General features: G+C 38.2%; 1 protein-coding gene across 1 annotated transcript in view; it reads left to right on the top strand.

Annotated features, from left to right (window-relative positions):
- LOC146633117 (carbonic anhydrase-related protein 10-like) overlaps nucleotides 1-24,262 on the top strand; it is a 132,896-nt gene that overhangs the window by 72,932 nt on the left and 35,702 nt on the right. Inside the window, exon 3 of the mRNA XM_085352914.1 lies at nucleotides 3,437-3,579. Within this exon, the coding sequence (XP_085209040.1) occupies nucleotides 3,437-3,579 (143 nt within the window). The remainder of the gene's footprint in view (nucleotides 1-3,436; nucleotides 3,580-24,262) is intronic.

The raw sequence follows: 24,262 nt of genomic DNA, 5'->3' as shown, positions 1-24,262 counted from the left end.
CAACACAATAGACATATTCCACTTTTTAGACCCAAGTAATTATTTGTTTCCTACAGAGCTTGATGTGTTTCCTGACATACAGTGGGTGTCTGTGTGTCACACACAGACCTACTTACACAAACAAACAAAGCTTGGTGATATAACCGTGTGCGGATATGTGCCAAGCAGGGGTCAGGATTGCACTCCGCAGGTCAGGGCTGCCACATCTGTCACTCCACTTCTCCCCAGAATATGGTCAGAGAGGGATGGAAGAATGGATGAGGCTGGAGAGAGAGGAGAACAGACTGTAAGAAGGGAAGGGTGGGGGGATAGCAGTAGAGGCTGTCAGGAACAGCTCCCAGGTGTTAATCAGTGTGCATGAATTTTAAAATAGAGTGCAATTGGAGAAAGTTATATAAATAAGTTTTCTGATCTAAATTTTGTGGACCAAAACTTCAATCATTCAATTTTTTTTCTTTACCCATTTAGCTGGGTCTTAGCTTAGATGACTTGATTACTTTTTAGAGCAAAATGACAGCTGTTTCACACTCTGAATTGTCATTAAGCCTGGAGATGAAAAGCATTATGACAGTTAGTGATAAGCCCTGGGGTGAGAGAAAGACTTTGTGTGCATGTGTCAAAATTACAGTTGATTTAGTAATGTCATCTAAGGCTCTGTATGCCTGTGAGCATGTGCGCATCCTTTCCCTATCTGTCAATTGCATTGCTAACACATGTTGCCCCCATCTGGCTGCCTTAAACATCAGCTATCATTACCATATTTCCAGTCCCATTCTTTGTCCAGCTTGTTCTGTTCTGGACAGTAGTAATCATGTGACTACAGAGGATTATCTGATAGAGAGCAAAACTCTTCTGATTATCTGAACATCTAATCCTACAAGAGTCTTGGGTTTACAATGATCCTGCATTACATGTTGAGATAACACAACAAAGCCTAATTTATCACTGACACGTGCTTTGGTTAAAGTGAACACTGAAGCCAAAAGATTTATTACAAACATCTACTGGTAGTCAAATTCCTCACCCTTGGCTAATTAACCCGTAGCAACCATATAAAGTTCAGAATTGTTCCCTCCCAGGTGCAATATTTCAGAAAACATGCTTGTTTCATCATGACATCATCATATTGTTTTTAATTACATGTTACTATGTGCTGCTACATTATAAACCTTGGATATGGCAGTTATCATAGCCACATGGCAATTTGACAAGAATCAAAGAAAATTTTCATGCTCTTGTTTTTTAAAAAACACCTTTTAAAATGAACAGTCTAACTTTTAGAGGTTAAACGTTTCAGACAGCAGGGATCCTGCAGTACAGGTATTGCAAAATTAAAAAAATATGGAAAAAAGAGGAAAATTGTTCTCTTACACAGGAATGTTCAATTTAGTTGTTTAAGGAGCTTGGAAAGATAAGCGTCTGGACTTCTTTAAGTTTCCTTTAAGACGTTTCACCTTCTCATCCGAGAAGTTTCTTCAGTTCTAAGAGCAACTGGTGGAGAGTCCCTGATTTTAAGCCCTATGGGAGAGTCCCCAAGAGGGTCATGGACCTCCGATTGATCCTCTACCTAATCACACGAGCCAAGGTGTGAAAACCGGCATGGGTCACAATCAGCCAAGGTTTTGCGTGTACCCATTGTGAAGCCTAGCCCCATCCTATCATGTGATTTACTGAGGGCTAGGTTTCACAATGATCCTCTATGAGCAAACACTTTGGCAAAAGCGGGAAGGAAAAACTCCCTTTTAACAGGAAGAAACCTCTTGGAGAACCAGGCTCAGGGATGGCTGGCCATCTGCCGCAACTGGTTGGGGGTGAGGGGAGGAAGACAGGACGAAGACACGCTGTGGAAGAGAGCCAGAGATTAATAATGACTAATGATTAAATGCAGAGAGGTGTACGATGAAATATTGTGTCATAATAAAAGGCATAAAACTACTTCACTTCTAGAAAGACTTTGATTTTTAAAATTCACAGTACAGTTTAATGCAACTACAAGGTAGAATATGCAAGTATATCATTACAGTGCTAAATGAGATCAGACACAACAGACTTCTAAGTGCTTAAAGTATGCCGTGTCTTTTTAATCAGAGTATATCATTGAGTCAATTAAATGTTTGAGATATTCCCATTGGACCAGTTTTATTTGATACCTTTTTTTAAAGTGTGAAATCTTTATGTTAAATCTTCTTTTTTAAAAAAGAAAAAAAAGAAACTTGGCTTATCTTTGTCTAATGTTACTATTATTGTTTGATGACCTGAAACATTCAAGTATGACAAGAAGAGAAGAAGAAATCAGGAAGGGGCAAAGACTTTTATCACAGCACTGTTCATTAATGGAAACCAAATCAAATGAAGCTCAGTCTCGCCACTTCAGTCAAGTATCTACTCTTTTATTTCCAAGTGTATATGCTCGAGCACAGAGGGAGAAAAAATGGTTCCATGTGGTCTGCACTGTATATTGGGTATGAGGGGACATCAGTGATGCCTTTCAGCATTCAGTTCCAGTTCATTAGAGGACCAATGAAACACAAGCCTTTGTGCCCTAGTGAATGTCAAAAGTGTTTTATTCCTTTACAGTTCAGTTAACAGAGTTAGTGATTTTTTTCCTCACTAATTGTTTTGATTTTAGCTTTATTATTAACTTTGTATTGTGGCTTTGATTCACTTATTAGGTACAGGCAACAAAAACGTCTTGGCTAGGTTTGGCACTAAAGTATTAGGGCAGCTTTAGGCAAAGAAAACTATATTGCCAGGTTAATACACTAAAAAAGAGTTACGTTTAGGTGCTGAAAATGACTTGGTTACTTTTAGGAAAACATTGAAACACCCCTTCCATTCATCTCACTCGGAACACACGCCAAATCTACCCAAATAACTGACACCCTGGGAATGAGAATGAGCTTAATACTCAGCATTCACACAATAAACACAGACTCAATTACAGGATCCTTATATTTACAATGTTAATTAATGCTGTTATTATGTTATCAACAGAAAATTCAACAACCATCATGAAAATATTTTAAGTGTAAAAGTAAGATGTACTACTTTATTCCGGGGAGGTATATTTCTGTTGCAAGGCTCAGCTTAGCCTGTGGGTCTGCCAAGTTCTGGTATTGTAAATTATGTGCAATAAAAACGATGGAGAGAACTTTTGAGTCACTTTTAAGAAGTCCATTTCTCCGCCTTACTTGTACTTGCAGATAATAACCTGGAGACTTTAATGAAAGTTCTTTTTTTAGTTGGATTTTAATGAAGCCATATGTAAATTTAAATCTCCCTAAACTCCACCAGCACTTCTGTCCCATCATAATGAAGCTCATCTGCTCCCTTTCTTTCTGTTTTTATGGTTTGATCTTGTGCCTGCATGTGCACAGGCATGCACAGGCGCTCACACAATAATTGCTTTCTTTTTTCCCTCTCGTTCCAACACTAGTTCCATCCTTCTGGGGTCTGGTGAACTCAGCCTGGAACCTGTGTGCCATTGGGAAAAGGCAGTCTCCCATCGACATCGAAACCAGTCACATGATTTTTGACCCGTACCTGACCCCTCTCAGGCTCAATACAGGAGGACATAAGGTAAGGGTCACCAAATGAAAATGCTTCCTAATGGTTTTCACGTAGCGATCGAGGAGCTTTAGCTCATGTTTTGAGACAAAACTCATCAAATGTCGAGACACAAGCAGGACTGTCCTTCTGTGACAGTCGCTGGGCTTTAATTCATCAGGGTGAAAGAACACAGACCAGGACACTACCTCTAAATCAAGAAGCAGAGAAACTTTGGTCAGAGACAATGATTCATCTATATCCAAAGGCTTTGAAATTCCCAGCTGCATTTTGCTGCACCAAGGCTCAGGAGGCATTACAATTTTAGCCCTTTACACAGCAATCACAGTTAATCTTTGGAGGAAAAATCCTCTTTAAAGCACCTAAAATCACAGTTAAACACAGCTTGTGGGATGTTGTACTTTTCATCCTGGATTCATTATGACAGTTTGGAAATGTATTTTAGTTATTGGCCATAATAATGTCAGTGTGGGGAAAAGGGGTCTGGCTACAAGAGTGCAAATTTAGCTTTGTCACAAATTTAGAGTGGGCAAGACTTCCAACACCCTGCCTCAGGTGGGGGTTAGCTGGTGGTTCAGGGGCTGGACTGGCCTTGTCCCGGGGTCGCAGCTGGCCTTGGAGGTGGGTTGGGGGGTGGTCAATCTGCCTGCACGTCGGATTGATGAGGATGGGTGTGAACCTTTCTGCATTTTAGAAATTTAAGGTTCTGTCTGAAGGCGGAACAAGGACATATTTTGTAAAAGCAGCTGACAGAAACCGAGAAAGGGCTTATGTGTTAATACATAAGCCCTAGGCTATTTTTTATAGAAATTTGACCTGAAATTTCCCATTCAGTCATCATGAACAGTTACAGAACTGTAAGTACAAACTGCACAACTACGGGGCAAAATTGTTCCCAGTTAACCTCTGGGTGGTCTTGGGTCGATTTGCGGCTGTTTTCATTTTTCGTTTACACGCCATTTGCACTGTGTTGAATGGAATATAGCGAAAGTCTGCAAAAAAAAGTTTGGTCCCATTTACTGTTAAAATTTCAGTATGACTTCCAGAAATTAGCTTCAGTGGCTAAGCTAGCGAAAAACTCACACTATTGGGCTTAGTGGTCGATTTGTGCCCCATTGAAACCCATTATAAACGCTATTTTTCACGGCAAAAAAATTACGGTCAAATCGATCGTGATCGGTAATGCTTCCGCTTCCGCTTGCAGTACTGGCCTTAGAGTTGTAATTTTTTTATTTGTCCACCGGGTGGCGCCCTTGCTCCACATTTGACCCGGGGCTGGAAAACAGCGGGCTGCTTAAAGAGACCTGCGGGGAATGAAGCGTCATTTCCGGCGTGCTGCAGCGGTTTCGCCCGCTGATCGTGCGGGACCATTTTTTGGTCCCTAGGACCATGAGAGGGTGCTTTTTTTTTTTTAGTCAACAGGAAATGACGTATTTGTTGTCACGTGGTATCGGACGTGTGGGCTGGAAAAAGCAGTCCCCGGTGATCGTGCCCCGGTGATCGTCGCGACTTACCCCGGCAACATGCACTTATTTCGGCCTAGAGGAGGAGCATTTGCCGCCTGGAGACCATTTTCTGGTCCTGAAAAAAAAAATAAAAGGCGATCGAAATGACTGTTTGTGCCAATCTTTAGTCCATCTAAAGGCCTAATTATAATAACAATCAAATATTACTTCAAATGTTTTTTTGGGAAAATATTTAGTTTTTTAGTTTTTTTTTTAGTTTTTTTGTAATTTAAAGGGTTAAAACAACGAAAATATAATTAAAACTTTATATGAATATTTCAGGGAGAAGTAGTTTTAAAAGACTGACCAATTTAAAGTGAAAAAAAAAATTAATATTTAATATTTTTATTGCACTTTTTGGGCGTGGTCGATAGTGTGCATTTTATGAAATGCGCTCCTGGAAAAAAAATAAAAGGCGATCGAAATGACTCTTGGTGCCAATCTTTAGTCCATCCAAAGGCCTAATTATAATAACAATTGAATATTACCTCAAATGTTTTTTTTGGAAAATATTCAAGTTTTTTGTTTTTTGGGGCAAAAAAAGCAGTGCGCTCATGTGACGAAACCGGGATATAAAGGGTTAAAATCCGCGAAATGTAATTAAAACTTGACATGAATATTTCAAGGAGAAGTAGGTCTAAAAGACTGGCTAATTTAAAGTGGAAAAAAATATTAATATATAAATTTTTTATAGCACTTTTTTGGGCGTGGTCGATTTGTGGCTCTAAGACCAATAGTGTATGCATTTTTCTAGGACCCCCCCAGAGGTTAAACCTGTAAATTAGAGTGAAAATACAAGCCAGCCGTGGTGATGCTTCTAAATCTGTTCTGAAAAATTCTCACCTGTAACTCCACCAAATGTAATACATCAGAAATGAAAGCACAATAAATGCTGCATTCATTTCAGTCGGAGTAATACCAGACTACTTTTTCACTTCAGTGTGCCACACTCTGAAACCCTCAAATAACAGCAGCTGGTTGCAGTTTAATAACAGAAAAGGCTCACTCCTGCTACAGGGACCACTGGGGTTGAAAGGGATACGGACTGTATTTGAGTTGCAGTGCAGGAAATTTAGGCTGGGACAACAAACCCCCATAAGGCCAGATAGTGAATTTTTCTTAAACTTCCCTCCTTGTGATTTGTAAAAAGAGGCCAAGACTTGACAAATGAGATGTTTATAGCAGAACATTGTTACAGTTGCCACTGTGAATGACATACAAGTAGCTATTCGGGGGCAATAAAGAGAGTAATGTGAGGTCATCAAAAGGTATTGAGAAGCAGGACAACAATTTAACTCCTCGTTTAAATTAGTCCAATTTGCCCATAGACAGGTTGCTATGGTAACTCAGAAAACCATTATAGTTAAAAACTGGGGGAAAAAAGCAATCTTAAATGATAGTGTGTAATGACAAAATAAACTAAACTAAAATATCAAATACTGAAGGTATTTAGTTTTAGTCTTCATCAGCCAAATTTGTCATTACATTAGAAATAAGGAAGCTTTTGCGCTCCCAAAATGTTCATGTTAGCTGAAAGAGGCAGCTCAGCATGATCCAGCCTATGGTAATCTGTTATTACTGGATAAAAGTGGACGGTTTTCAGCTGTAAGAACATGAACTTTTGAAAGCTCATGTTCAAGGTCATCTACTCAGATATGTTGGGATAGACAGAAAGCATTAACTTGACTTTTAAACTTACCTGAATTTTCTGTCAAGGTTGGTGTTGAGAGCTTGGTCTCCAGCTATAACTGAGCAGTTTTCAGTTTCTTTGCCTTTGGGCAAAGAAGGTTCTGGCAGGTTCTCCCAGAAACAACACTGGGAGAACAATGCCTTTATTTCAACATTCATTGGATTGCACACTGTGAATTCATCCCTCGGGGAAACTGTCAACATGCAGGTCTACTGTAGTATCCTGAGGGATCTGAGGGATAAATATTCAGAGAAAACCTTTTGAATTGTGATTTAAAGGAACTTCTGAAAATCTAATAACTGGAGCTACACGAGGTTCACGAGAAAGTATCTTGAATGTGAGATTAGCCAGATTTAAAACATGTAAGGATTGTAATATTTATAGGCCTGTTCTCAGAACTATTTGACATTAACATTGTTCCTTATTCTTAAAAACAAAACAAAAACACAACTTTTTAGCTGCATATATATGAATACAGGGTAATAAGATACATTAGCCAACATAACACGTGTAACTTATGAGCAAATCCTTAAATAAGCAAAGAAAGTACATTGCACAAATCATAGGTGATGAACTATGAATTTTACAAATTTCTCTTGCTTTAACCTGTAATGTAATTATATTTGACATCTACATCGTTGGTTTTCACTTTTCCCTTGAAAGCAGTTCACTACCAGCATTCATTAAATAATTGTTCTTGTGGGACTTGCATATTTCCTTTATTTTCAATAATCCATCCTGAAAATAAGATAAGATAAGATAACCTTTATTAGTCCCACACGTGGGAAATTTGTTTTGTCACAGCAGGAAGTGGACAGTGCAAAAGTTATGACGCAAAAATTAGAATACAATAAGAATAAATACAGTACACAGCTGTACAGAATAGAATAAAATAATATACTATATACAGTAGAATAAAATAGAATAAAAATATACAATAAGATAAAAATAGAATACGAATGCTATATACAACTGAGTAAAAATACAACGATGCCAGAAAAGATTATTGCACTTAGTGTTATTGCACATGTGTGGATGTGTGTGTTTGTTCAGTTAAAGTCTTTGTTGTGGAGTCTGACAGCAGTGGGGAGGAAAGACTTCAAACGTAATGTACATTTTTAACATATCTTCCTTTGATTCAGGACGTAGTCTGTTCTGAATCATAAGTCATTATTTCACAACATAATGTCTTTATGAAAATTTCACTGCCAAAGGCTGCTTTGATCTTGAACAATATGGTGCTTTGCTGTTAGATTTCATTGTTCCCTTCCAAAATCCAGATGCTTTGGTAGCTCAAAATGGATTTAATGTTTTCTAAGGTTTGATGTGATGATGACTGTGGGTGATTCATATCCACAGTTTAATGTCTGAATACTGACTGCCTTCAAGCTTTCTCTCGGAGCACATGACACACATTTGTTTACTTTAGGAATAATGATCATTTTCCTCTGGAACTTTCAAACTTGAGAAATGCTGAATAATAATAATAATAATAATAATAATAATAATAATAATAATAATAATGATGGTATTCTATGTATGTCCATATGATTGGACAAATGAAATATGTCTATAAACTACTGAGGTTACCAATGGGTGTAACTTGTTTATGGTTTAAACTGATTAAAATACTTACTTCAAATAAAAAGCTTTGTTTCTTTTTCTGTATGTAGAAACTGCACGATCGAGGCTAAATGGGATGCTTAATTACAAGATGCTGAATCCTGCCCATTGATTACATGTTTTTTTTCTTTCTCTGTGGCACTACTTGGACTTGGTACTTAAACACTGTTTTGTTTTTTTTTGTTTTTTTTGTGTCCCGTTTGGATCTTTAGCCATCAGAATTGTTGTCTTAAGGCCAAGAAAGATGCCGGATTTATTTTACCAAGTGGATCATCATGGCCTTGCCATATTGGTCCATTTGATTGACCTTTATTATAATTATGAATTTATTTTATTTTCAGTTGCTACAAACGGGACAGACATGTCTGGGGGATAGGACAGGGGGAAAGAATGAAAGAAAGAGAGGGAGAGAAAGAAAACCAAAGGGGAGAAGAGACGGTGAGAAGGGGGGGAAGAAAGAAAAAACAAAAAAACAAAACACCTGGGTCACCTGTATGGAGAAAAAAAACAGAAGAGAAAGCAAACAACAAAGAGCAACATAATAAAAAAAACAGCACCATCACAATAAACTAGCTAGCAGTAGATATCAGTAGATACTAAATAATAAACGATATTGTGCAGCACGCAAGATAGACAGTACACAATATGCTTTGAGGCAGCAGCCAAGAAAGCTGTAGTCCACGTCTGTGCATACCCGTGTGTACACCTGTGTGCATACCTGTGTGGATCAGCATGCTTGTATTCCAAAGGTTTCTCCATGTAACGATCTGCTAGAGGGTGTGGGGGGGCCACAGCCCCGTCCTCCAGGGTATGAAGCAGGTATGGAGGAGATCAAAACTCCAGACATCCAGAGGCCCCCAGAACACAAGAGACCAAGGAAGACCAACAGAGGGGCAGCCGCGCCACTGTCCCAGTAAGAGCTGAGGAGAGTCCCAGATGAGGGCTCACTCAGCAGCCGCGGAGCAGAAGCCAGGGGGAGTTGCAGTGACGCGTCCGTGAGCTCCGCCGGCAGCCAGCCGTGCCTGAGTGACCGAGCCCCAGGCTGAGAGGCCGGGGGCACCCCACCTCCGAAGTGGCCCGAGCGAGCCCCAGGCTCCAGGCCCCGATAAGCGGCCGCCAAGGAGTGAGCCGGTGTGTACCCGGACGCCCACCCCCAGACACAGTACTTAAACACTGCTGATATAATATTTTTAAACATATATCCATGTAGCTTGTTTCTTTATTAGCTCGCCCATCATGTTCCCTTTTAAAGAAGCTTTTGTAGGTGTTCTTTGAAACCTCCAGAAAATATCAAAGTCAGCATATTTGTGTTGTTCCCAGACACTTTCCAGAAGAAGACTCTTTTCCACCACAGAAACCAGGGTTTAAATCAAGAATAAGGATACAGCATTAGCCCCAAGCGGCAGCCTCTGACAAGTATTATTTTCTGAAGGATGATTTTTGGTTATTGTGCCCCAGCATGGCTAAAGGTTAAAAAGGAATGGATATGTGGAATCCAAATTCTGCCAAGATTTTTGTACTTGAACGCAGGCATTCCAGATTGGGCTGACATTCTTGTGCGTACCAAATACTTCAGGAACCTCAGGAGATGTTATTACATATGGCTTAAACATACACTAATTTAAAATTCTGTGGTTTAAAGATCAGGACAAGTGTGACGTACAGAAACATAGATGGATGTTGCCGTGGAGACGTCAGTTACTGACGCGTGTACCTCCAGTTTTGAAGGTGCTAATGGATTTTTGTCTGTTGTCATTTTCAAGCTTTAAAGCAAAACGTGATTAGCAGGCGGTGAATCTGACTACAAAGCTGTTTGTCTGTAATACCTGCTCCTGCTAATCTTCCACCCTAAAGCATATCTTGCTTTACGTATTTGTTTTAAATGAAGCCTTACTGTAATTTACAAATTGGAATTATCATGTTTCATTGATGAAATCGAATCTATATTCAGTCTGTGTACAAAAAATGAATTAATGTACTAGTTATGGCAATGCTGCACACTAATGTTAAATATAATTAAATGGAGTGATGACACATCTTGACACATATAGATGTAAACTGCATATATATGAAGGTGAGATGCTTATGCTTGTCTACTCTTGGATATTTTGCTTAAAAGCATGTTAGACTAATTTATTTGATAAACATTGATCACTTCAGATTCATTATGCTTGGGTCATGGCAGAAAACCTCTGTGTGCACTTGCATCTTTCTGTGCACTTATACTGGAGTTAGCAGTCCGATAGCTGCTGCTGATACTTGGGACGGGCTAAATTCAGAGAAGAGGTTTCCCTGCAGGGATCAATAATGACACCCTGATCATATTTTTTAGGATCAGTGAGCATTACAGTGGTTATGCTCTGTGTAATCTATTACCTATTAAATACATTTTCATATTTGCACAATGACAATTTTAGTCTCTGATTTTTCTGTGCAAAACACTTTTTTTTGGGATGTTTAAATTTACACTTATACCTGCATTACAGTGTATTTTATGTTTGTTACTGTATGTGTCACCCTCCTAAGTCTTTCAAAGACTGTAGGCGAGTGGAGACAGATAGAGGGATGATTACACTCTTAATACAACAAGTGTAACAGAAAGTGCCCACTTCATCTGGTAAATAGCAAAGCCAGGCCACTCATCCACTTAGCTCTTACATTATCACTAGTCTCTTATCTGAGGTTTGTGTATTGACAGCAGTGATACTTAATCCTGCAAGTTTTAAAATCAAGCTTTCAAGCCCCTGTCAGCTTAGTGCAAATTGTTCCCTTTGGAATTTGCTCTGTGTTTAAAGTTATTATGTGTAAATTCTGAACAGGATCGTACACTGTTTAAATCTGAACTAAGCATGCGTTACGTCTCTTGGGTCCTTTTGTTTCATTTCTGTTTATTTCAATTTATAGTGATTAACATTTCACTATAGGACACAGAGAAATCTTAAAGAAACATTAACCCCATAATGCTCTATTTAAAAGGTCTATCCTTATAATTCCCCATGAGACTTGCTCATTGTGATGAGGGCTAAGAAGTGTCACTGGGTTGAGCCCCCATGTTATTCCCAGAGGGAGCAGTGTCAACCACTAATCACAGTCACTGTGACACGCTGTGGTTCAGACAAATATGATATGAGATCAGATGACTGACAGTAGTAGCTCAGGCTCTGCTAATCCAAAGCACCAGGGAATGTAGGTCGTCTGGGCTAATGAAATATCAGGATTACTGAATCACTGTGCCAGGGCTCATCTGAAATAAATTTGTTGGAGTTTTTGTTAATATGCATGCAAATGCGCATATCAGTCCCTTCGTGATCTAATTTGTGACAAAAATAGAGCTTTTTATTGTGTGTTTTCTTTTTTCTCTTCTTTTTAACACAGGCAAGTGATTGAAACTATGACAAAGCACACAGCTAATCGTGCAAATATCCTCTACAATTATTGATCAAAAAGGAAAAATCATTTTTATTGCCCTATCTTGCCCAGAAATAAACAAGAAGTGGAACCCTGAGATACAAGGACACATCATAAACTACGGGAAAGGGAAAATAATAATGAGCAGAAGTGCCATGGGGTGGATGAGCGATACTACTCTGTCTTACCTGTCTGTCAGGTAACTACTTCTTAAAGTGCTTGCTTAAAGTGGCAGTGGTAAGCTTTTCATTCAGATTTATTGCTTTCTGTCTTCTTAAGCGTTACCACCAACTACAAGGAGCAAAGCAGGACGTTCATTGTTTGTTTGTTGTTCCATTTTCCTGGGACATTTTTTACCTCGTTGTAGACAGACGTATATAGACAGAGTGAGTCTCATGGAACTAATCTAAATGTCAGTGTTGCTTTTTTCCTGTACAATCTGCAATCACTGTTTATTCTAACTGAACTTGAATAAAAAAGGAGTCCTCATTAAGTTGTGCAGGTTCAGCATTTTATATAACTGGGTCACTAGCATTCAATTAATGGCCTATCAATTGTCTAACTTATGTCAAGCACAGGTAATGACTTGTGGACTAAGGCAGGCTCACAAGTTATGCCGATTTTCAAACTAATAAATTAGATTTAAGGACAATATTTCCATCTGAAATGTGCAGGTATGAAGTAGTCTAAAACTGACATTTTCAGCATAATGCAAGTGCCTTGAATGTACTTTCCACCACTCTCTGAAAAACAGCAGCATCCCTTAGGTTGTGAACAGCATTTGGTATGAGCAACAGCTTCTTATTCCAGCGCTGGCGATCCCTCACTAAAACAGGGTGTTATAACGATGTAATATGTTCAGCTTTCTGCTTGAATCGGGGATCAAGACATTAACAGCTTGTGACTGCAGGCTGCAAAAACTCTTAGCACCTTTTAGATCCCTCCGGTGTTGTTGTTCGAAATGGTTTCAGACAAAGTGGTGTGTGTACAGTTAGGTTCCAGGGGGCCTTAATCCACCCATGCATCAAATCCACAATCCATGTTGCTTACCACACTAGGCTTAACAGGACCTGTCCTGTGGGATGGCTTTAGCACACAGATGTTTCATTGCAGGCTCTCTGCTTCCTTATTTAACAGTAGATCAGAATTCTCTGTTCTTTTGTGGCAGCCAGGCCAGCTGTATTATGGGAAAGTCATGCAGGATTTTCTCAGAGCTGCTTGATGAACTGTGAAACCATGTGCTCTGGCTTTCCTACATTTCTGGTGTGGGATGGTTTTAGCAGTCGGCAGTGTTCTTTTTCATTCATTTGTTGCAAATAATGTCTTCTTAGATTTCAGTCCTGTGACAGTAGTGATCTGTATCACAGGAAGCTCATGCTGGATTTGTCAGATGACTTCAGACATTTTCAAAGCTGTTGATGGCCTATACTGAGGTTATATGTTATGTGTTATATGCAGTGTTGAGAAGGTTACTTTTAAAATGTATTCCACTACAGGTTACAGAATACATGGTCCAAAATGTAGTTTGTAAGGTATTCCAAATACTTTGGATTACTTGATATATTGTCATGCTTTTTGCAACTGCATGAACGTACTATTGCTGTGTGATTTATTACTATTACTCAAGGCTACTCGCCACCGAGCTAACATTGTTAGCTGGTGTTAGCTGAGGTTAGTTCATAGACTGCAGATTGTTAGACTTGATGGAAAGCATTAACAACCTGCTAGCTGCAAAAATTCATGTGCAGCTCTGAAAGCAACACCAACTAGATTTATAAATCTTTATATAAAATGAGTAACAGTAGGGTGGCCATTAGGTAAGGCTGCACTGTTTGCAGTGATCTCGTATTGAAAACTATTTCTGTATCAGTAATATGTTTTCTTTCTGTCTGTTTCTGTTAGTAATAAATCACACAGCAATAGCACACCGAAGATGTTGAAGTGACACATAACCCAGGTAGGTAGCACAACTACAACAAGGTAGTTGTGGTAGGCTAACATTAGCTTTTAAAAAAGAACTTACTTCCAGATGTTTCCTTAGGTTGGAGTCTTTTGACGCTGAGAGCAGCTCGGCTGCTGGCAAACAGAGTTTGCATTTCACGGTCAGATTTCGCCCATCCCTTTCTTCTTTAAATGTAAAACGGTGTTGGAATTTCCAAGTAAGAAATGCATTCCTGCCCATGCATTGCTGTCTCTGTTGCACTGGTGGGTCCGTTGTGACTGACGACACCAACATTAACAGGACACTTACATTAGAGCTTCTTAATGTGTGTTTTGTTTGGGTTGCCAGCAAAATTACCAAAATTAGATTAAATGGTAACTGTAACGGAATACAGTTACTCATATTTTGTATTTTAAATACGTAGCGCCAGTGCATGTATTCAGTTACTCCACAAGACTGGTTATATGTTCGTACACTAGATTTACTTTGCTCATAAAATAAGGCCACATACAAATTTCTTTTTTAAAAATTTCAGTTTTATTCTGTTTTTAACCATAAAAGTGAATCAGAATGATTTTAAGGTGACAGGCACAAGCTTGCTCTCCTACAGTGTGGATGTCTCCATATGAGCAAACACCTTTATGTGGACCACTGAGAAAACAATAGTTGTATTTGTTGTAGGGGAGAAGCATGGTAGTTACAGCAAAAAGCTCCAAGACTGCAGAATAAAAAAACAAAAAAGAAACAGCACACTTATCCAAAGCGTTTTCTTGTGAGTGACAGCGGCTTAAAAGAAAGAAAAAAAAAACCTGCTTGGGCTACAGTAACCAAGGTAGTGAATGCTGTAGCTCAGGTAAGAAAAAACAGGTTAAACACTAAACAAAGAGTATCAGACCAGAGGAAAAACAGGGAAATGGGCAGATGACATGACCACCTACTGGACAATCATTCATGCAAACACTTTCAAAAAATACATATGGTTTTAACATGGTAAGTATTTAAAAGTGTTGTGTGAGTAACTGAATCTGTGACTCATTACTTTTGGAAAATATGAATATGCATTTAGAGGTGATATGTCTAAACTGGCATATCACCTCTATGAGCTGATAGAGGTGATATGCCAGTTTAGGGGGGATGTGATAAAATCTCTGGTTTAAAAATACAATTCACTTAAACACGGGGAGATGTGACAGTGGAATCTTGAAAAGTTAAAGCATGTGGACCTGTGACAGTGCATCCCAAGACAGTATTGTGTGGCAGAAAGAATCTCTTTGAATTGGTGCTTGGGGCTTTTTGTTGTTGTTGTCATGCTGTGAGGGAATATAATTCATAGATAAACAGGATTCATTATTTTGTAAATAATATAGCTGTAAATAACTAAGAGCAGTTTGTTTTATGTTTTATAATAAAAAAAACAAATTTAATACATTATTATTTTTTCATTTAACCTTTTCTGCATCTTCACTTGTAGGTATGTAGGAAAAACTAAATTCTGGCATCAGATGACATTTCAGTCTATACTTGAACAGAACCGTGTGAAGCTCTTGGGCATTCTGTGTTGCTATCAGATAATTACTCACAACATTTCTCATTTAATGTTATTACTGCTGTCTACACAGACAGATAGACTCTTGTGTCCTCTCCTGTGTTTTCCTGGTTCTAAATGAGAAAATTAGAATTAAATGAGATGACAATTCTGCTTGATATCACTATATTGCTCTTCTATTTTCCCTGCTACCTTTCTTCTGTTTAGGGAGACAAAATGCTGTGCATGCTTGTGTGTCAACTCCTCATGAATTAATTATTAAACCCGTAATAGCTTAGTTCTGTTTCAGCAAGATTTGTTTGCATGTTTAAAACAGATCCCACATATCGTCACCTGTTTTAAGTGTTAAAGGACGTCTCCTGTCTGTTATATCGAGCCTAACTGAAAACACAGAGGACAGGAGACATTACCTTAAGAATACTTAAAAAGCTAGAAGAACACTTTGAAAGACAGGCTGTCTCACAACATGGTTTTCAGACAGAAGAAAATCCCAATATTGAACCTCCTGTTTGCATGCATGTGCAGGAGCTGGAGGACAGGCTGTGCAGCTGCAGTCGAGATCACACCACTGTGAATGCATATGTGTGTGTGGTAGGAAAAATTACAATTATAACAAAATACTCACTGCCTGTCTCTTATAATTCATATTAACATTTTGGGAGTGTAAACAGACCCGCTGCTAATAAAAACGCCTCTCCCTGTCAGAGGCAGTCATGCCTGAGTAACGTTGTGTCCTCTGCTTCTTTCATATTTTTATTGTTTTTTTTTGTTCGTCTATTTGTTTATGTGCTTTTTTTTTTCCAAACTGCTGGAGGTGCTAGAAAACAACAAAGGAAAGGTTAATAGGATTCATCCTCTGAGTGGTGTATGGAACCATATAAATGTTTTTGTAAACACAGTTTTTGCAGACCAACAAGGTAGAAAACAACCCTCTTTTTTTCTGAATTTGTTTCGAGGTTCGGACACTTTACCCTTCTCCATGTGTTGGCCAATAAAGCTACTGTCCGCCAGTGAGCTAATCACATCAATTAAAAAATAATCAATCAATTAATAATAAAATTAACCCAAAACCATCAATGTTGGACAGGTACACGTTTTTTTTTTTTTAGTAATTTTGCCTTTGTGCACCAACTCACTGGATTTCTTTTTAAATTAAACAGTAGAAATGTGGCTTTTGGCTTTTGCAGGGGATTTAATAAAAACATGCCATTAACTATTTCAAAATTGTAGCTGTTCTTATAAAAAGCCATAATGGGTCATTGTCCCAAAAATGTCTGGATCTTATTGCATAAATTTAACAGTAGTGGTACCTGGTGAGAAATACCGTTCACCTTGCCAGAGCTACGTAGGACCACAGAGCTGCTTAATGTGATTTGTTATTATTGCTGCTGCATGTCACCCCAGGATAAGCACAATGCTACAGTTCTTTATTACAGTTCTCAGAGTTTTGATGACTGAGTGCCATTTATGGGAAACTGTGTATGATTGAGGGTTAGGTTTCCCGAGCTGCACAGGAGAAGCACACACGCACGCACACACACACACACACACGCACACACGCACACACACACACACACACACTAGTTTCTGTGGGAGGTCGTTTGTACAGAGTAATCTGATTAAGAAAATCGTTGATAGTACCGTTTTTTGTGATGAGGATGTTTTTTTTTTTTAAATCAGGGTTTGACATTTATGTGTTGGTTTACCGTTTTTAAAACTTTAGTAAGGCTGGTGTTAGGCTGCATTGTTAAAAAATAGTTTAATATGACGACTTGTACAAAGAGGATCTTAAATACAAAGTTTTGCCATCTGTAGATAGCACGATGCATGCTTAGACAAAGTAGTTTGTGTTTGTGAGCTGTGTGAGCCACATAATTATTACTTAAGACCTTCATTGCTGTCACTTGGATTTGGTGATGGTGAAAGGCAGTGGACTCCCTGGACAGGTTGCCAAGCTGTGACAGAAGCATTCAAAAGCGTTATTTGGCTTTGTGTCTGCCTTTTCCCTCACCAAATCCTGACATCTGACAACAATGACTCATTACACACAATGCTGTCCAGTTACTTACACTGTGTGATGTTCCAGTCTAACCATATGAGATGGGCAGGATTTCTCTGACGGTCAAAGAAAACTAAAGGGGTCTTAGAGGTCTTTAAAAACTGTAGTAAGAGTTAAATCCTCTGTTTGAGTCTTGTTTCATGATTAATGCTCTTGTGCATCTGCTGAGCGAGAGCACATAACATGACCATCTGCGCTGGCGCGTGTGCATGCGTGTGTGTGTTTGGAAATATGCTGGAGAGAGAGAGAGAGAGAGAGAGGGAGAGAGAGGCAGGCATGCGTACAATTTATGTGTGAGAAAATTATATCAAAGATTGAGGGGGAATGTGAGCGTGAGTGTTTGTGTGACAGATTGCTTCTGGGTGTATGTGCAGGTTAAAGAGTCAAAGAGAAAATTGGACAACTTTGACACTGTGTGTGTCTGTCAGTGCGTATGTGTGTCTGTCTGTGTGTGTCTGCGTGTGTAGTATGTTATCCAGTTATCTGGGCCAGCCTCTCTTTCAGCCTCTAGCTCCTTGTAAGCAGAGTTTCCTCAGAAGCTGGTGCACAACAGATTGGTTGTTTTGGCTCCTGCTGTGAGCAGCAGATTTCTTTGTTGCTTGGAAATACACAAACCACATTTACATAAGTCTTTACTGTATAATTCTCACTGTTTCCACACATTCATATAGGTGCAAAAAGATATTATAGACTCACCAATTAATTACTGGAGAAAAGTCAGCTGAGGAATGTGTACATTTGGGATGTCGAGGATTACATGTATAATAACAAAAGGCAGCAGTTGCCCGTCTTCAGGTCTTGCCATCCAAAGCACAGACTTAATTAATTATATGAGAATGGGGCCTCGGCCCTCCACCCAGGAGGGACGGCCCCAACTTCCTGTTCTTGACTGACAGAAGTGGACCTCTTTCCAGTCTTCTGATATATCTGATCCACCTCAAGCATCCCCATGTAGGGCATTCAGATTTACTGAAGAGCCCTGTTGTGTTAACTTCTTAACAACCACCAGGGGTAGTGTTAGGGATAGGACTAAGCTACACTGTTAAAAAAAACATATTAAAAAACGGTAATATTCCGGCAGCTGGGGCGCCAAAATACTACCGTAAAATAACAGAAAATAACTTCCTCATAAAAATGTGGTTATTTTCAGTAATGAAAATAGTTTGTTGCACTAATTTTGCATGGGATTATGTTTTATTACATTAAAGTGATTTAACGTTAATTTACATTTGAAATGTGAAATCACAGTCTATTTACGTAACTTTAATGATATTCTAGAAGAACAGAGCAAAACTGTAAAATGCAGTAAAATACTTTTATATTAGGATTCTTTCCTACAGTGCTGCCATGCCCGCGACCTTGTGGTAGTTAGTTCACATTCATTGGCCAATGCTTAGCGTCATGTTATTATGTGTCCCAACATCCAATGGCATGTCACATTGTTTTCATGCCCACACCCTCACCCCAGGTGCAGAGGCCTATTTCTGTTCAGGAATGTTGTGAATACTTTGAGATTTATATTAATTGCAATTCCTACCTCTACATTTATTTTTTAAAATATATAATTAGCACAGCGTGGCCGTGCAATGTTTTATATGTTTTTTTTAAAGTTTTTATTCCTATTAATTATATGTTCACTTGTTGCCTCTGAATTATTGAATCAGACCTAGATGACATGACATTTTCAGCAAAATTAGAATTCAAATACTCCTTTAATTATTGATTATTCTCATTAATTTTCAATCATTTTATATATTTTTCCATAGTATTAAATTTGAATTTAACAGATCATTCTCTCACATAACAGACAAATATTTGTGAAATTATGATACATTTCTGAATGTATTTTTACAAACTAAATATACATATGTCCAAAAAAAATATTTAAAAAACAAGTAAATTGTGTTTTACTATATTTACAGTGATGTTATTTTACCTTTGACATTTAAAATCACAGTCTACTTATGTAAATTTAATGTTATTCTAGAAAGGCAGTACAAAACTGTAAAATATACAGTAAGATACTTTGACATTACTATTTTTTGGAACAGTGTATATCTATACCAAATTGAAATCATGTAATTGAAGACCTTTAATAACAACATGCATGTGAGAGACTTGATTAAAAAGGTGACATATTTTAAGTTGAACTTGTTTATGTTGTAGCAGCTTAAATTACTGATTTATATTTGCTTGAACTAATCTCTGCTGACCTCTCTCATTAACCCTTTCCCCCCCTAAGGGCTGCTCCCTGTTGGGAATTGTTCGTCCACGCCATTCTCTATTGCATATGTTTAAATCAAGGCCCGAATTCAAGCCTTTGAAAGTTTGAGTTCAGTCCACATATTACGTTGGGTTTACAATTTCAAGAGAAGTCGGAGACAGAGTGCTTCTTTAATGAGAGCGCTTCCTAAGACAGCGTACTCCTTTAGACACTGTTCTAAAGAATATCGTATGATTTGCATGACCACTTTGAATCCACACACCAGGAGAGATATAGAATGGTGGGCGGTGAACAGAGGCTTTCAGTAAGTCACCTTACAGAAAGAGCCATGCAGCTACAGCAAATACTTTTTTTCTCCTTGAGCCAAATCTCAAAGGGATGGAGATATAAAGGCAGGTTTCATCATTACAAAGGAAATAGCTGAGTCAAGGATTTACAGAGACACTGCAGACTTTATTTGGAATTTTTTTTCTTCTCTTTCTCTCGCTCTTTTTTTTGCAGGTCAAAAGGCTGGAACAGATCAACTGTAGATATTTAACTTTTTTATTATTAAAAAGTCCCACAAAGCCACTGATTTGTGGTGTGCAGAACTTTGAAAGAGGCTCTGTGACACAGAGAAATATGTGCAAGAGACATGACAGAAAGTTAAGAGATATTCAGTTGTCTGCATGGAAGCTTGTAATCAGAATGCATTATTTAGCTTCACTAGTATGATGGCTAAACAAGACAACACTGCTCTGTGGTAGCTGCATTCTGAATTTCTCATTAGATTAAAGCTTTCTTACTAAAAAAGTTTACCTTGTTTAAATGCGGGCAATCTGTCATTCAGGATCATCTTCTTATTCACCTCTGGATCACTTTACGCATAGCTTGATAGGAGTCTGCTCCACAGCTTTGAAAACGTTTAAGCTTTGTTTGATTTTAATTGGAGGAAAATCCAGTGACTGGTCAGCTTTTGAGCAATATGGTGTTGATAAAAAACAAAAACCCGCAGAGACAGCATCCCTCTCTATTTTTAAGATCGGACTTTCCTTTGTCATGAAGCTTCTAGTTAAGAGTGGATGACGTGACCCTAAACCATCCATTAGTTATGCGAGACTTCATGTGACACATTGTAATGCAGTGAGCACTGCTTCTCTGCTCACCTCTTTTTACCCATGTGTGTGTTTAGACGCCACTGCAGCATGTCATTAATTAATGTCATTAATTGGTCCTATTTTTGTCCCGTCTCCCTACGCTCGTTCTTCTTTTCTCTGCCTAACCGGCTGCAGCAGATGTCTGACCCGTCCTGAGCCTGTTTCTGTTGAAAGTTTCTTCCTATTAAAAAGGAGTTTTTTCTTCCCGCTGTTGCAAAGAACTCACAGGGGAATACTTTAGCATCTTTACCTCACAGTGTAAAAATCTCTGAACCTTATTAGCTGCCACAGCAATCAAGAAAATGTTTTGTTTGTATATAGTTCTTTATATTGCTTTCTTATTGTTCTTTTTTAAACAGCGACTTTTATCCCTTGCTGTTAGTTGGTAGTCATCAAATAGAATTTGGTTGTATCGTCCTACAATTTCAATCAGATAATCATATCTTATATTATTAATGCACTCTGCCATGATTTGTTGACAACCTTTAGAGTTATTAATACTGAAAAATTTAAAGTGATGCTTTCAACTAATTAACAAACACTATGTAGTATATCATAGATGGATTGCTAAATTTAGCATTTAGCTATACTAATGATTCGTAAATATTCCTCATTTTATTGTGTGCAGTAAAATAATGGCTGCATGATGCAGAGTTTGATTTTCAGAGTGCATTTGCCTCATTTCCTCAAAGCACCCAAACTGAAAATTGATTCGTATGAAGCATATTCTTTCTACTGAGATGACTATATTTGATTTGGGGCTGAACTGTCCCTTTAATGGACAATCGACAACAATATTACCTTGCAATCTATCTTGCGTCAACTTGTGACCATGTTCCACTGAAAAGGACTTTAACTTCATTACATCCGACGCAGTGACAGGGCGACCTTCACATTCACAGCAAAGAGACGCTACAGAAAGGTGCGATAAGACCTCCAAATATGACAAATGACTATCTTCACAAAGACTTGCTCTGCAGCATGCTGACATTTTACTAATAGATTAGACAGTACATGTGCGTGTGCATGTGTGTGTGTGCATGCGGTTTTGAAGTGACAATTCATTAGTCTTCTCCTCTCTGACTCCACCGCATAAATGCACGTAAAGGGAAACATGCACACACCCACGCAGTCAAACAGTAATTGATCAGTGACGACAATCTCTCATTAAGAAACCCTGGCACAATTTGGAATTTATTAAAAGCATTCAATTTTGATGCAAAATTAATTGATAATAATATGAAAAAGTCCTCCTTAACTAGATGCAGAGTTTAAGCTTTGAGGCCAAGAGACAAATTAAACTCCTCCGTGTTTGTAATTGGTGATTGTGGTACATTTGCATCATCCATTTGATCTGATTTGAAGTTCGCCTTGAAGAGTTTGTTAGTGTGGCAGAGTGGGTCCTTGTGCTCAAATATCCTCTTCTGAAATACTTTATTTCTCAAGGAAATGCTTTTAAAAACTAATTCAGACATCCTTCACAGAACTTAACTTGCTTTAAGCAGAAGCTATAACATGCTCCGAGTTGAGGAAAACGGGGTCAAATTAATAATTGATGACTTGGCTTGTTTTTGTGAAGATGTCTTTAATGCACAACTGTGAAAAAGAGCTAACAAAAGTTATGTGAAATTGCACAATTCCATAAATTCATTCCAGTTTTGTTTATATGAATAACACAAATATCATTGTGAACCGGGATTGTAGTCCCAGAAATAGGAAAAATAATCCAGAACAAATAATTAATTCATCTTTTTCTGATTTCTTAAGCAGAAATGGTGAAACAGCATAAAAGGCACTTTGACGCTCACCCAGCGTCTTTGTTGAAAGTAATAAATAGATTTAGCGTGGTGGGTGTTGGGCAGTCTTGCTGACAGGTATGCAGACAGACACTGAACACAAACTGAAAATCTGAGATCTGTAGACTCATTTGCTAAATCCTCTGGTAATATTTTAGGTAATTTGTTATTTTTTTCATAGACTAAATGATTTGTTGATTAATTAAAAATAAACAGTATTTAGTAAAACAACACTGGTCTGCAAAAATATGTTTAATTTGCTTACTGGGAATAGACCAGATTTTTATTTAGTTTTTTCACACTGATTTCAGATATGAAATCCAATTGAAGCTTGCACGTTAGGTTTAAAAGGACATATATATCACTGGCATTTTTGACACTATATATATACATATATATTTGACACAATATCAGTATGGTATATCACCACAATATTAACATTTAAACTACTTCTCACCTAAATTGTTTTACGTTTATTCTGAAAACAAAGCAGTAAACAATACCAAAGATGTGTTAAAGCATGTTTCTGTCAGTTTGAAAGTTAGTATGCTCACAAATGTTTGAGGCACTTGCTTTTTGCATACTGCACATCCATCTCTCTTTGCAGGAACTAACATAACTCAGCCATCGTGCTCTGATTGAATTTTTCCTGTCGGCTTTCCATTACTTTTATATCTTGATGAAATCTCCATGCTCATCACTGACATCACCCAGATTTGGTGGGAAAAAGTTGAGATGAGAATGTAAAATGCGCATCTTCAGTGACATTCTGGCACTCATTAGCAGATATGCTTTCAGCATGTTATCCACAGGCTCAGCATAAGTCCCTGCTCTGTGATTGCCAAGAAAGTTTGGACAACTTGCACCAGTGCTTCCCATGCTGCTGATTCAGTTAGCTTCAGTTCTCCTTTGAAGTCATTGTTGAGCATCGGTTCACAGATTTCAGGGCCAACAAAAACACCTGGCTTAACATTGGCTTCGCTTTTCTCAGGAACAAACTTGTATCTTAAAGCTGAAATGGATCCTAATTTTCCAATTCTTGGAACATCATAACTAAAAAAACTGAAAAGACGTGCTAATATGGCTTCTACAAGTGATTTTATCAAACAGTGATTTGATCTGTGCCTAAGCACATTGTTTAACACTTGCACACCACCTTCAGTGGACACATCAGGGACACCTCGGGTTCAGTTTTGTAAAAGATACTTTAATCGTATGCACCAGGTACTGGTCCACCAACCTTCTGATTGGCAGACAACCTGCTCTATCACCTGACTCGTAGTCACCCCGAGTTTGTGCAGGTGACATTACTCCCATCCAAATACTAACCAGGCCAGACGGTGCTTAGCTTCCAAGATCAAATGAGATCTTTTTATCACAATAATTATGTCACATCAGCACCTGAGTGCTCGTCAGTATCTGCATGGGCAAAGTTTTGGTTTGAGCGAAACCTGTTAGACACTTTATTTCCTACATTATGGCTAATTTCTGTGCACCGATTTGTGCATTTTGTGAACTAATTTATTATAGAAATGTCTTTGGTCATTTATATCAGTGTTGATGACTGAGTACCAGTTTAGTGAGCCAGTATATGAATGAGTATTGCAAGAGAAAAACACATATATTTAAGCATGCCTAATTTGAATTTTGTAGCCTGTTTCTTTTGTTATATTGTGGTCATTTTCATGATGGATTGTATTTATATATCTCCTGTTGTATTTGTTAATGTTTCCTGGGCTCCATAGCAATACATCACAAGTGTTCCT

Source organism: Diplotaxodon limnothrissa, linkage group LG4 (assembly GCF_057381915.1).
Source record: "Diplotaxodon limnothrissa isolate DT_005_m linkage group LG4, D_limnothrissa_male_GT1.1, whole genome shotgun sequence".
Taxonomy (NCBI): domain Eukaryota; kingdom Metazoa; phylum Chordata; class Actinopteri; order Cichliformes; family Cichlidae; genus Diplotaxodon; species Diplotaxodon limnothrissa.
This window is presented reverse-complemented; position numbering and strand designations above follow the sequence as displayed.